At 51.9% G+C, this 14,566-nt stretch overlaps 1 protein-coding gene across 3 annotated transcripts; it reads left to right on the forward strand.

The window, feature by feature from the left end:
* Positions 1–1,711: 1,711 nt before the first annotated feature.
* PI16 (peptidase inhibitor 16) lies at positions 1,712–10,896 on the forward strand. Of its 3 annotated transcripts, none has more exons than XM_005603857.4 (7): positions 1,712–2,140; positions 6,304–6,525; positions 8,049–8,158; positions 8,455–8,543; positions 9,181–9,666; positions 9,882–10,021; positions 10,452–10,896. In XM_005603857.4, exons 1-6 carry the CDS (start codon positions 1,805–1,807, stop codon positions 10,001–10,003), a joined length of 1,365 nt encoding a protein of 454 aa, XP_005603914.1. In that variant the 5' UTR covers positions 1,712–1,804; the 3' UTR covers positions 10,004–10,021; positions 10,452–10,896. The 3 variants fall into 3 exon arrangements, with proteins under 3 accessions (XP_005603914.1, XP_005603915.1, XP_070100592.1); XM_005603858.4 differs by having other exon boundaries at positions 10,501–10,896; XM_070244491.1 differs by having other exon boundaries at positions 9,882–10,896.
* Positions 10,897–14,566: the final 3,670 nt, after the last annotated feature.

Here is a 14,566-nt window from a genome sequence, read left to right on the forward strand (position 1 = left end):
ATTACTGTAGCTTTGTAGTAAGTCTTGATACTTTAAGTATGAGACCTCCAACTTTGTTTTTCAAGATTGTTTTGGCTATTTGGGGTCCCTTGAGATTCCATATAATTTCTGGGGATGGATTTTTTTATTTCTGCAAAAAATTATCATTCAGATTTTGATAGGCATTGCATTGAATCCGTAAATTGCTTTGGGTAGTATTAAGACTTCTAATCTATGAACATGGGATGTCTTTCCATTTATTTGTGTCTTCTTTAATTTCTTTTTTTTTTTTTTTAAAGATTTTATCTTTTTCCTTTTTCTCCCCAAAGCCCCCCAGGACATAGTTGTGTATTCTTCATTGTGGGTGCTTCTAGTTGTGGCATGTGGGACGCTGCCTCAGCGTGGTTTGATGAGCAGTGCCATGTCCACGCCCAGGACTCGAACCAACGAAACACTGGGCCGCCTGCAGCGGAGCACGCGAACTTAACCACTCAGCCACGGGGCCAGCCCTTCTTTAATTTCTTTCAGCAACCTTTTGTAGTTTTCAGTGTATAAGTCTTTTGCCTCTTTGGTTGAGTTACCTTCTAAGTAATATACGCTTTTTATTGCTATTGTAAATTGAACTTTCTTAATTTCCTTTTTGGATTGTCCATTGTTAGTGTATGGAAACACAGCTTGGTTTTGTGTGTTGATTTTGTATCCTGCAACTTTGCTGAATTTTTTAATTAGTTCTAATGGTTTTTGGGGTTTTTTGGGTAGAATCCAAGTTGTTTTCACTTTTGCTTTTGTTTTTGTACCCAGGGCCTAAGCAGGGACAGTTTACTTGCCATCTTCCAAAGCCAGTGAGTAGGCTTTTTCTAGGTCTAAATTCACTGAGAATGGGGACCTCAAGGATCCCAGCTAAACTCAAGAGTACTTGTTCCAGCCTCCTGCTTCGTGAAGACCAAGACCTTGGTCCTGGCCCCTGGGTGGTCATTACAATGCAAGCGCTTGGCCACTGGGCCTATTTCTCTTCCAATGCCCTCCCTCAGAACTCCTGCTAGCAGCACCAGCTCACTCACCCCTCTGCTTTTCTGCTCTCCCTTGATTTCAAAACCACATTCTAACTTCCTACATATTCAGAACAGGAGGGGTCCCAGCATCCCACTTCCAAATGGGCACCTCAAGCACATGCATTCACATGTATTCAAAGGGCATAGGGAAGCAAAAAGTGAAAAGCCCTATTTCTGGATACGGCTAGAGTGGGAAACACTGGATCCCTCCCCCCATTCACAGAAGTCCTGCCTCCCCATCAGGCTGGGAACTGGCCAAGGCCACGCCATGTGGGTGGCCGTTGTCTGCTGTTACTGAGGGCCTACTATGTGCCAGATACTGTACTGGGTTCTTCACATGCATTTGACCTTATTTAATCCTCCTTCCAGCCCTATGAGGTAGGTACTTTTACTGTCACTGATTCAGCTGAGAGAACTGCCAAAAACACAGCCTAGCGAAGGAGCAGAACCAGGAATTGGACTTAGGTTGGCCCAACATTTACCAAATACATCCTGTCTTCCTCTGTCCTTCCACAAGCCTCCTGTAGTTTCCTCCTCTTGCCCAATCCTCTCTGGGTAGGGTCCGTTTGGTTTCCTTCCTATTGCTTGTCCTCAGCACCCAGTGGGTGTGACCTGGGTGCTACCAGTCATAGATCTGCAGAGGTTACTGTGATTTTGACCTTGGAGAACTTGTCCACAACTGGGGAGGGACTGCGAAACTCACACAGCTCTTGGCCTGAGCCCCTGTTACCGAGAGAAAGGGAGCTTTTGCCAAGGACTCCGAGGGGAGATAAATGCTGGGAGTGGACTCAGCCCTCCCCGAGACATTGTGTGAGCTGGGCCAGGCCTCCAGACACAGCCTCTCCCACCCACCCCAGCCAGGGTGGTGCTTGTGTGGGAAGGACTTTAAATCCAGCTGCCAGACCCCTGAATGGGAGAGGCAGAGAGTTCTGGCCACCATGCACAGCTCTCACAGTCTCTTGGCGCTCCTGCTGCCGCTGCTGCTACTGCTGGTGGCCATCACAGGCCCCGCTGGAGCCCTCAGTGATGATGAGAAACACGTGATGGTGAAGCTGCACAACCTCTACCGTGCCCAGGTGTCTCCACCGGCTGCCGACATGCTGCAAATGGTGAGTGTAGCCAGGGACGCTTGCCTGCCAGAATTGAAGGGATGCTGGGCAGGGGCCCCCACCAATGCCTTCCGCCACCAAGCTGAAGCTATCTCAGAGACTCATCTCTCTAGCATTATATAATTCACAGGTCCCCATAAACAGCCCCATTATAGAGATGAGGAAACTGAGGCTCAGAGAGACTTGCTGGTCCCTCAGGGGCTTACAGGTCACACAGGAGGTGGAGCCAGGCCTGGAAATCCCAGCTTCCTACTCCAATGGCCCCTTCCCAGCACTTTTGAAAATGCACGTGCCCCTGGGAGGGGGAACGTGGGAAGTTCCTAACCTTGGTGAAATTGGCCTTTCAGATGTCTTCCAAGGAGATGAGAAGAGGAAACAGGGCCAGCAGCATGGGTCCCGGCCCCTGGGGTAGGAGGGCTGTCCCGGGAGATGGGTGAGAACAGGAACGAGCAGCAGAGAGGGGTCTGCATCACACAGTCCAAATTCTGTCTCAGCCCCTACAAGACCTGTGATTTGGGGCTAATCCCTTAACCTGGTAATGACCCTCAGTTTCTCATCTGTAAAATGGGGTCATCATTAGAGACACATATATATCAACATGGACTGAATCTCACAGATATAGCATTGGGTGGGGGAGGAAAATGAAATCTCAAAAAATATATATACAGTCGAATATATTTACATGAAGCCTAAAAACACGTAAAAAATACTATTGCACACTGGTGGGGCACACATGCAGATGTAGCAAATGTCCACGGACATGCCTACAGACAACAGAAGCCAGATGACACACAGGCAGTGGTTACTTTTGTCAGAGGAGAGTGATTTGATGGCAGGGGTAGGGGCAGGATGTTTATGCTCAGGAGTGAAAGAGAAAAAGTCAGAAATTCACCCCCTTCCTGCCCTCCCTCAGGGCTGGCCTGGCCCATCCCCTCCAGCCGTCCTCAGGTGCCCTGGAGTGTGATGGGCAGTGTCCAGGGGCCCAGAGCTGGCGCCCGAGAGCAAGGTCGCATCTGGAGAACTCAGCAGTGAGCCTGGGGCTCCAATCTGGCAAAGGGACTCTGGGTGGGCCCCTTTACCTTCAAAGGCCTCCATTTCCTGATCAATCACATGAGGCTGGCAATCCCTGCCCTGAGCATCAGACAGGATGAGAAGTGAGAAAGATCTAGGAAGGTCTCTACCAACACACACAGCATCGCCATTCACAGCCCTGTCAGCCTCCGCAACAAGGAGCTGCCGGCAATGTGTCAGTAGCCCCGGAGGCTGGACCAGCTCTGCCAACAGCTCCCTGATAGAGGCCCGAAACTCGTTGTTGAGCCTCAGTTTCCCCATCTGTGGATCCCTGGTGCCCTACATCAGTCTTACAGTCTTGCTGGCTGAGGCTGGGGCTACACAGGCTGGGAGCTGCTTTGCAGACAGAAGTGGACCTGGGGGGTGGGGCGACATTCTGGGAAGCAGTTAGGGTATTGAGGGCACAGGCTGATGCCTGGTGGTAAGTGATCGGAGGAGGGGGTGGAGATAAGGCTGGACTGGGACACCAGGATAAATCTGGGATGAGACTCAGGCTCAACCTCAGCAGGGAGGGAAGCAGAGACTCTGGAGCCAGATGGCCTGGGTTCAAATCTTGACTTTGCCATTTATGAGCTGGACCACCTTGGCCAAGGTATTTAATCTCTCTGTGCCTCAGCTTCTTCATGTGTCAATCGGGGATGATAACAACATAACAACTCCCTTGTAGGGTGGTTGTAAGGATTAAATGAGTGAATATGTGAACAGTGCCTGGCGCATAGTAAGTGCTCAATGAGCGTTCAATTAATAAAAGGAGGTATGGATCCAGGGTGAGGCAGGAGGGGGTTATCACGACTCTTCTCCCTCCCTCAGCCTCCACATCTAACCATCACCATCGTTACCTCCCAGAAAGTTCACTTTCCCTTGAATCCTACCTCCTCCCATCCCTTTGGCACAACCCTGGTTCGATCTTTCTTTTCTTCTCCCGAGAACTAGAACAGCCTCTACCTGCTTCCCCAGCCTCTCGCCTCTGCCACCAGAATGAATGATCCAACACACCAGGCTGACCCCGCTCAAAACCCTTCAGTGGCTCCCACTGGCTCCCTACCGCCTCAGTGTGAAGCCCCAGCACCTGAGGAGGCTCTCTGTGTCTGGTCCCTGCCCACCTCTCCAGCCCCTGGCCTGCCGACTCCTCCTACTGAAGTAACCTGAAGGAGGAGTCTCTCCCCCAGCCATAACACTGTCTCTCCCCTCCACACCTTTGCTCACGTTGTGCCTTCTGCTCAGGACGCTTTCCCCTGTCCACCTGGCCAAACCTTGCCTTTTAACGCTCAGCTTAGTGCCTCCTTCTCCACCTCAGGTTGGGCTAAATGGCCCTCTCTGGTGCCTCTATACTACCTATGGCATATCTGTCAGTCACCACATTGTGGCCCAATTAATGGTTTATGACAATGTAACCTTGGGCTTCTTGGTCTTTGCTGTTGCCCCAGGGCTGGCACGGTGCGCAGGTGTTGAATGAATGAACGAGTGAGTGAATGAATGAATGAGTGGATTTGCTTTCAGATGGTGATTATGTGGCCAATGTGGGTGGGTACCATGACTCTTTAAACTCCACAGGGTCTCCAGACAACTGAGAAGCCTTAAGACCCAAAGGAATGACTCTCTAATGGTGGGACTCTGGGCACGTAGTCAGAATGGAAATGATAATGGGCTCTGTAGGGGAGACCGTGGTAAGCAGGGCCTTGTCTCAGTTGTCAACAGCTGACAAACAGCTCTTGAGCATCTGCCATGTGCCAGCACCGAGCCAGACACTGGGATACGTCAGCGCCCTGTCCCGAAGGAGCTTACAGTCTGGTCTGGAGCCCTGCAGGTCATTCCAGACACCCTGATCCTGGTCCCTAGCACCCTGCCCCTTTCCCACTCCCTATCTTCCACTGCTGCCAGAGTCTGAGAGAACTTCAAGGACCAGTGACTAGGGACAAAATGCCCAGAGAGGGAGAGGAATTCACCTGAAGTCACGGCAGTGGGGCTGTCCTAGCCCAGTGCTCCCATCCGCACCCCAGGCAACTGCTCCTGAGAACCCTGGATGGGGGGGAGTGGGTGTGGCCACACAGCCCCCTCCCCTCAGGGTCACCCAAGCTCTTGGCGCCTTATGGGGTGTCTGGCTCCCGCAGCTGGCTGGGCCTCCGGAGGGTGGAGCAAGAGTTGCCGCCAGGCCACCCTTTTCCAGGAGAGGCCAAGGACAAAACTTAATGGGATCCAGGCCTCCCTCCCCAATCTCTTGGTCAGATGCCTTGTTAATCCATCCTCCCACCCACACTGGGCCTGTCCTCCCAGCCAGGGACACAGAACCTCAGAGGCCCCCTAACCTAAAATGCCCCCTCCCACTGTTTCACCTGGGGTCCCCAACTGGAGACGACTACCTTTGGGATCTGACACCTCTTTTGGCCACCAAGGCTCTGAAAATAGGCCTCTCGATCAGGGTCACACAGAGACAATTTTCTTGGGGAAAAGGATTATCAGTTGACAAGAGTCGAGAGCACTTGGGAACAGCACTGGAGAGGGAAGCCTGGAGCTGGTAAACCCATGGAGAGTGGGCTGTCCCAAGAGGAGAGTGGGAGCTGAGAGGGGAGTGCTGGCCACTCAAGTCAGATTTACGATGGGTGGGCCAGGGAGGAGGACAGCTGAATAAACACCCCAGCCCTTGAACATTGCTGGACATCCTGGGGGCTTCACAGCGGTTCAGGCAGCCCTGGGAGGTAGGAGGGGCATCGCTGCCACCCACCTTTCACATAGAAGGATATTAATATTAATTACTAATAGCATTGTCACAAACATCATCTCCTTTGTTTTTCCCAAAGTCCTGTGAAAGTTCAGAAAGGCTAGGCAATCTGTCCAAAGTTGCAAAGCTGGTGAACGGTCCTGACCTTGCTAATTTCACCGCCTGGGGTGGCACCCTCCCACCTCCCCACAGGAGCCCACCAGGAGCAGAGACTTCTTCCAGATCACAGCCAAGAGTCACTCTGCTAAGGAGGGGAGGGTCTCTGGCCTCCAGAGGTCCCCAGGACACCCTCAACCTTCTTTTCTCCCACCCCCCACTCCTGCCTCCACCGAGCCCTAAGCGTCCTCACCTCCCTCCCTGACCTGCCCCGCAGAGGTGGGACGAGGAGCTGGCCGCCTTCGCCAAGGCCTACGCGCAGCAGTGCATTTGGGGCCACAACAAGGAGCGTGGGCGGCGCGGCGAGAACCTGTTCGCCATCACGGACGAGGCCATGGACGTGCCGCTGGCCGTGGAGCAGTGGTACCAAGAGCACGACCACTACAACCTCAGCGCTGGCACCTGCGACCCGGGCCAGATGTGCGGGCACTACACGCAGGTGCGAGGCGGGCCGGGGGGCGGGACCACCTCTCCCTCCGCGGCCGGGAGTCCCTTAGTCCACACGCTAAGCCCCCTTAGATCCCTCATAAAAGTTGTCCTTCCACAGCCATTCATGTGGAGTCCAGGCCCCCGACAGAGTCTGCTGCTCAAACTGTCTGACCCGTTTTCGGTTGATTCTTTAGAAAGCACAGGCTTTTGAAAACCTAGGGGCCCCTCTCCACCTCGGGGGTGCCAAGTGATCTGAGTTAGTTTCCTGGACAGTAGTTAGTGTACTAGGCGAGCCGACAGCTCTAAGCAGTCCTGTCCTCTGACCTAAGACGCAGGGCTGTTCCCCCAGCCGTGAATGCCCCCTGACTTCTCTCTTTGCTTTCCCTCTCCCTCTTTTGTCATTTCTCACGATGTCTAAGTTGCTGCTTCTAGTCTGCCAGGGAGCAAAAGGACAAATCAACAATTTTGTTTGTCTGATTTTTCTTTAGCTTTTAAAAACTATGTGTAAGATAAGAGCAAATGGTCACGGAGTGAAGGTTTCAGGAGCCTGTGAGAGCATTTCCTGCCTCTGAGGCACTTTGTGCTTGTGTCAGGGTTCTTGCTGCATTTTGAAAGTTTGAGTTTGCAGATGAGAGTGTAGGGGCGTGTGTGTGCTCACATAGGGGAGTTAACAGTGTTACTGAATTCTTCCTTTTCTCCTCCCAATACCTATTTTTTTCAAACAATAAGATGACAATTTTTTAAAAAAGGAAAACACACTCACCATCTTCCCACCCATATCCACTAATTCCATTTTCCAGTGCCCCTTTTGGGTGGTATTTTTAGCGCTAATCTTTAAGGAAGGAAATCCCAACATCACCCACCCAGATCAGGAAGTTGTGAGGGTCCAGCAGCCCTCCCTGCCCCCTTCCTTCTGTCTTCTGTCACAGCTCACATCCCCCATACCCACACATCCTTCTGTAGGGATTGCTATCGGTGCCCAGCAGGAGCAGCTCTGCCCCACCTCCACCCCAACCTTCTCTAGGGCTGAGTGCACACGCTCTCTGGGGTCATTTCTGCCTGGGAGACGCCAAGCAGCTCCCTGCTTACTTGTGATATGGGGAAAGTTCCATTTCCACAACGGCTCCTCCCCTTCCATTCCTTGGACTTTGGTTGTTGCTGATTGCTGATATCTAAGATTCTCCCGTTTGAGATTTATTCCTTTGGATATACCCCTTATTTAAAATGCAAGTGCGTTTAGGGAGAGCGGGCAAGAACAATTTATGACAGTATTTCCAAAGGGAAGGTTTTCAGAGGGAGAGAGGCCTGGTGAAACTGTGTGTGTGGTTGGCAGGGGAGAGGATGTTCAGGACAAATACCACCCCTGCCCCGCCCCCCCACGGCCCTCTGTCCAGAGTTTTGTCCTGAAGCTGTGTCCTCAGAGACTCGGATCTGACAGGCCATAGGGTTCCTCCTCTCCCACCCATAGAAGCTGGTGTAGAGAGCCAGGGCCCGACCTACCCAGGCCAAACTGTTGGGTTTGCCCTCCTTCAGGTGGTCTGGGCCAAGACCGAGCGGATTGGCTGTGGCTCCCACTTCTGCGAGAAGCTCCAGGGAGTTGAGGAGACCAACATCCAATTGCTGGTTTGCAACTACGAGCCCCCGTGAGTGCCTCCCGAGGGAGCCCTGGGGGGAGGAGGTGGGCCGAGCCCAGGGGAGGGCTGAGTGGGACACAGTCTAAGGAAGAGGTGGCGCGGCAGTCTAGGGCCTACACTCTACAGTCTTGCGGGACCTGTGAGGAGGGCACGGATGGGAGTCTGCTCTCATTGGCCCAGCAAATTAGTCGGGAACAAGTAAGCCGCGGGGGTACTTCTGGACTAGGGGTGTGTACAAGGGATAATAGCGTCAGGAGTTGGCAGGGACCTCCCCTCCCCGCCAGCATCCTCCTCGGCTCCTGCAGGGGGAACGTGAAGAGGCAGAGGCCCTACCAGGAGGGGACTCCGTGCTCCCAGTGTCCCTCTGGCTACCACTGTGAGATCTCCCTCTGTGGTGAGTCGGGGATGGGGTGGGGAGAAAGAGGAAAGGGAGGGAAGGGACGGTGACCTGATGGTCTAGGGTCCCCCTGGCTCCCCGAGCGGTGCGTGGGCAGTGAGGGGCCCGGCGGGATGCGACCTCCAGGAGCCCTCGACGGCCCCACCCCATCCGAGTTGCCAAGCCCGCTCTGCCCTCCTTGCGCAGCCACTTTGGCTCCCTGTCATTCCAAGTGACCGGATTTCAACCCTCCAAGCCAAAGCTAGAGCAGAGTCCGGCAGTTTCCGAGCGCGGGCGAGGTGGGCGTGGCCAGGTGGAGAGGGCCTGGGGTGGGAGGGGCCTCTTGGTGGGCGTTGCCAGAGGGACTCGCACCACTGGGCCTGCCACGCGGTAGGCGTGTTAGGAACGGGACTCCAGCTGGAGAAATCCCCGAAAAGTGGAGGTGAGAGTGCAGAGAGAGGAAGACTTGGATGGAGGAGTAACTGTGTCAATCACAAGAAATAACATTTATTAGCAATGAGGGACATATTCGCTGGAGAGGTGTGCGTATGTGTGTCTTCGTAGGACATTTGGTGGCCTCACCTTGATGCCTGTGGGCTGAGGGATGTGAGGTCCTGCTTGCAGCACTAATGAGAGGCCTTATCTCTCTTATCAGAACCCATTAGAGGCCCTGAAGAGGCTGAGGATTTGCCTTACCTGGTAACTGAGGCCCCATCTTCCCTGGCAACTGAGGTCCCTTCCGTTTTGGCAACTCACAGCCAGCTCTCCTTGGATGAGGGGCCAGCCACCTTCCCCAAATCAACCCATGATCCCACCCCCAAGTCAGCAGACAGAGAGGCCAGCAGGACAAGAATGCCCTCCAGAAGCCCAGAGAGTTCTCTGCACCCTAAGGTGTCCCTAACAGGGACACAGGAGCCACTACCCTACTCCCCGGAGGAGGGCGAGGCTGAGGCCGAGTTACCTCCTTCCACTGAGGTCTCGGCCTCAGTTATTCCAGTCCAGGATGAGCCAGGTGAGCTGCAGGCCACACTGGACCACATGGGGCACACCTCCTCCAAGTCCCTGCCCAACTCCCCCAATACCTCTGCCACCGCTAATGCCACAGGTGGGCGTACCCTGGTCCTGCAGTCGTCCTTGCCAGGTAAGGCCTGTAGCGTCTGCCCTACCTTCCCTCCTGACTCCAGAATGTCAGCTCCCTGCCCCTGGCATAGATGGTATGGGCATGGCGGGGCATGCACCTTCTGAGTAGGAGCTTCCTCCCTGGCTGCTGGGCTGCCACCTGCATGCCTGGTGGGGTGGGTGGGAGGTCAGGCAGAGCTGTCTCCAGGCTAAGGCAAAGCCTCTCCTTTCCCACAGGTGCAGAGGGCCCTGGAAAGCCTGGCATCAAGTCAGGGCTGAACTCGGGCGGTGGTCGTGTCTGGGTCCCTCTCCTGGGACTGCTACTACTGCCTCCCCTGGTGTTGGCTGGAATCTTCTGAAGGGGTCACCACTCGAAGGCAAGGCCTGGTGGGGGCACCCTGGCCTCGCCCCCTCTGGAGTGTGTTTCTCTGAGTAAGAGGCCACAGCTTACTGGGCAGGTCCTGCTCTGTGGCCCAGCAGCCCCCCTTCACCCCACCTTCTGGCCGGACTCGAGGCCAGTGTGCTTGTGCCCTGAGGAGGCCTCTACAGGGCCACACCCTGGCAGTGCCCCAGGAGTGCCTCTGCCTCCAGGGAGTCCGCTCCTCAGCTAGCTGCACATTGCTCTGAGTGGTGTTCCTGTGGCCTCAAGTGCCCGTTCTCCAGTTGTCCTGCGGCCATGGCCTGCTCTTCTAGGGACAGAAGATCTCAGGATGTCCCAGGAGCCCCTTGGCCCCTCCAGTCCCCTGGCCTCTTCCTGGAGCCATCTGAGTCCTGGGCTGTTCCCAGGAGTGCCTCCTGCTTTCCCAGGGTGAAGAGGTCAGCTGTCCTCCTGCCATCTCTCTCACCCTGTCCCCAGCCCCCCAAACAAGACACATCTTGGCTGAAGGCCCTCTGGAGGCTGCAGGGCATGTGACTCACCCACAGACATCTTGGGGCATGAGGCCTGGCCGGCTGCGAGCTCAGGTTGCTGCCCGACGACTGCACACCTGGCCTGGACTCCTCCTGCCTCTCCTCTCTCAGTCCGGGGCGGGTGGGTGGGGGTTCTGGGGAGAGCCCTGCCTGCCTGGCCGAGGGCTGCCTGCCTGTGCAGGGTAGGGGTTCTCCCTGAGTGCCTTCCTCCCCTACTTGCCTGTGTAACTTGGGGGGCGGTGTAAGGGGACTAGCCTCACCCGAGCAGAGTTCTCTGGGTGGGGCAGGCAGGGGCCAGGGAAGGGAAGCAGCCCCTGACTCCTGAATAAAGCCTGTGCTCGAGTTCCTGAGTCTCTGTGCTTGTGAGGGGCGGGGGCCAAACCAGAAGACGTTCCATGCTTCCCCACCAGTCTGTGGCACTATTCCTTCTCCTGTACACTCTCCTCCCCCAAACACTCCATTTAGTTCTTTGGGGCATCCTTCCTTTCCTTCCTGTAACTCCCACCCACTCATCCAACTTCAGGTAGCTGGCAGGAAGGGGAAAAGGCCAAGGGCAGGCCAAGGGCAGTGGGCTGACTCTCCTATTCCAGGAGTCACCAGTGGAGCTGAGCTGGTTCAGGACCCAGGATCGAAGAGTGGCATATGACCTCTTCACAGTGGGGCTGCTGCGCAGGCCCGTCTGGGGATGCAAGGTCAGGAATGCACCTCAAGCATGGCTTTGCCAACCCTCTCTGCATGGAGGAGTCTGAGAAAGGGTTTGGGAGTCCCAGACCCTCACCCAGGGGAGCATGGCAGGATTGTCCAGAGCGCTGTGGGGAGGGAAAGCACAAGTGTGTATGGGGGAGTGTAGCAAGAGTTGGTGACCGAGGGCAGCTTGGGACTGAGCCGGGCCTGGTAGGGAGGGACAGAGCGACTGTCTCCAGACCAAAGCCGGAAGGTGCAGTTAAACAGGAAGCATTCAAGTCAGGCCAGGGCTGTACGCCGACCATATATATATGTGATATAACATATCTCTATTAAGATATGACTCATATAACAAAAAATTCACCCATTTAAAGTGTATCGCTCAACGGTTTTTAGTATATTCACAGGGTTGTGCAACCATCAACACAATTTTAGAACACTTTCATCACCCCAAAAAGAAACCCCACACCCATTAGCAGTCACTCCTCATTTTTCGCTCCACCACCCACCCCCAGCCCTAAGCAACCTCTATTTATTGTCTCTATGGATTTGTCTATTCTGACATTTTATATAAATGGAATCATACAATATGTGACCTTTTCGTGACTGGCTTCTTTCACTTAGCATAATATTCCCAAGGTTCATCCATGTTGTAGCGTGGGGCAGTTCTTCATTCCTCTTCATTACAAGTAATATCCCTTTGTACGGAACACATTTATTTATCCATTCATCAACTGCTGGACTTTTGGGTTGTTTCCACTTACTGGCTATTATGAATAATGCTGCTATACACATTCATGTAAGTTTTTGTGTGGACATATGTTTTCATTTCTCTTGGGTGTATCCCTAGGAGTGGCATTGTATGGTAACTCTGGATCATGTGTAACTCTACGTTTAACTTTTTTTAGGAACTGCCACACTACTTTCCAAAGTGGCTGCACCATTTTACATTTGCATCAGCAACATACAAGGGTTTCAGTTTCTCCACATCCTCACCAACATTGTTATGATCTGTCTTTTTTATTATAGCTGTCCTAGTGAGTGTGAAATAGTATCTCATTGGGGTTTGGATTTTCATTTGCTTGATGACTAATGATGTCAAGCATCGTTCCATGTGCTTATTGGCCACTTGTATGTCTTTTTTGGACAAACATCGCTTCAAGTCATTTGCCCATTTTCCTATTGGGGCATTCGTCTTTTTATTATGGAGTTGTAGGAATTCTTTATATATTCTAGCTACAAGTCCCTTATCAGATATGTGATTTGCAAACATTTTCTCTCATTCTGTGGATTGCGTTTTCAATTTTTCTTGATGATATCCTTTGAACACAACAGTTTTTAATTCTGATGACATCCAATTTATCTTTTTTGTTGTTGTTGCTTATGCTTTCGGTGTTATATCCAAGAAACCATTGCTTAATCCAAGGTCATAAAAATTTATGGTTATGTTTTCTTCTAAGAGTTTTCTAGTTTTAATTCTTGTAAGTCTTTGATCCATTTTTAATTTTTGTATGTGATGTGAGGTGGGAGTCCAACTTCGTCCTAAACACGTGAATATCCAATTGCCCCAGCACCTTCTGTTGAAGATGATTCTTCCTCCATTTAGTTGTCATTACCCTTGTTGAAAATCAGTTGACCATAAATGTGACTGTTTCTGGACTCTCAATCCTATTCTATTGATCTATGTGTTTATCTTTATGCCAGTACCACACTGTCTTGATTACTGTAGCTTTGCAGTAAGTTTTGGAATTGGGAAGCATGAGTCCTCCAACGGTGCTCTTCTTTTTCAGGATTGTTTAGGCTATTCTGGATCCCTTGAATTTCCATATGAATTTTAGGATCAGCTTGCCAAATTTCTGCAAAGAAGTCCCCTGAGATTTTTGACAGGGATTATGTAATCTGCCATCCTAACAATGTTAAGTCTTCCAATCCATGAACATGGGATGTCTTTCTATTTATTTAGGTCTTCTTTGCCTTCTTTCAACAACATTTTATGATTTTCAAAGTATAAGTTTTGCAATTCTTTTGTTAAGTTCATAAGTATTTTATTATTTTTGATGCTACTGTAAATGAAATTGTTTCATTAATTTCATTTTACCTTGTTCCACTGCAAATGTATAGAAATACAATTTTTATATATCAATTTTTTTATCATGCAACCTTACTGAATTCATTTATTAGTTATAACAGTATTTTTAGTGGATTCCTTAGGATTTTCTCTTTACAAGATCATGTCATCTGCACAGACAATTTTACTTCTTCCTTTCCAACACATAACTTTTATTTCATTTTCTTGCCTAATTGCCCTGGCTAGACCCTCCAGTACAATGTTGAGTAGTGGCAAGAGCAGAACTCCTTATCTTCTTCCTGATCTTAGAGGGAAAACGGTAGTAGTTTTTCACCATTCAGTATAATGTTAATTATGGATTTTTCACAGATGCCATTTATCAGGTTAAGGAAGTTCTCTTCTATTCTTAGGCTTTTGATGTTTTTTCATGAAGGGATATTGAATTTTGTCAAATAACTTTTCCAAGTCTATTGAGATAATCATATGGTTTTGTTCCTTATTCTGGGGATAGAGTGTATTACATTGATTTTCAGATGCTCATCTAACTTGTGTTTCTGCGTGGGGGCGGGGGGGGGGTCCCCTCCTTCTTGGGCCTGTTTTCTCAGGTTAGCCCCAGGTCCTATGAGGGTCAGGTGAGGTAGCCTCCGGGCAGAGCAGGACCATGGAGGTCCAAACCCATTTTTCCTAGTTTTGGGTGGGCTCCGCCTGCCTCCTGCAAAGCAAGAGCACCTGTCGCCAGCCCTCAGGAACACTGTCACATGAGAGAACTTACCCAAGACGAGGAGCAGAGATCTCTTTGGAAGTTTATTTTGGTGGAAACAACAGAAGGCAAGACATGATGTCCCAAACTAGTCAGGCAGGGCTGTGACAAATGGGCAGGGAGGGGATGTGTCAGCACGAGCCCACGAGGATGGGAGGGCATGTTCAAACAGGGCAGGGGGGCTGGCACTCTGAGGCCTTGAGGACCTGAGTTGGGAGAGGAGTGCTCCAGCATTATGCTGCATGGCTCCCAGGCATATGGAGACTGGCACCGGAACAAGGACTACTGTAGGGGCCAGCACAGGCCACCACTGCCACCTCAGGCTTCATCACAGGGACTCTCAAAAGGCCTGCCTGGGGACATTCCAGCTTTGTCCATCACAATGGCTTTCCAGGAGGGGAGGAAGATGATTGGTCCCCAAAAGGACATTCCCACTCTCGTCACCCCTCCTTCTGCTGGCAGCTCAGCTCCCCTCCTGCCCCAACCCCGCCCTCTTCTTTC

Source organism: Equus caballus, chromosome 20, assembly GCF_041296265.1.
Source record: "Equus caballus isolate H_3958 breed thoroughbred chromosome 20, TB-T2T, whole genome shotgun sequence".
Lineage (NCBI taxonomy): Eukaryota > Metazoa > Chordata > Mammalia > Perissodactyla > Equidae > Equus > Equus caballus.

What these genes read in the sequence shown, in the direction of transcription:
- PI16 (XM_070244491.1), top strand. Translation starts at nt 1,805, where the DNA reads ATGCTGGGAGTGGACTCAGCCCTCCCCGAGACATTGTGTGAGCTGGGC. An exon ending in TGTGCGGGCACTACACGCAG is followed by an intron (nt 6,526 to 8,048) that starts GTGCGAGGCGGG and finishes GCCCTCCTTCAG; the next exon opens with GTGGTCTGGGCCAAGACCGA. An exon ending in GTTTGCAACTACGAGCCCCC is followed by an intron (nt 8,159 to 8,454) that starts GTGAGTGCCTCC and finishes CGGCTCCTGCAG; the next exon opens with GGGGAACGTGAAGAGGCAGA.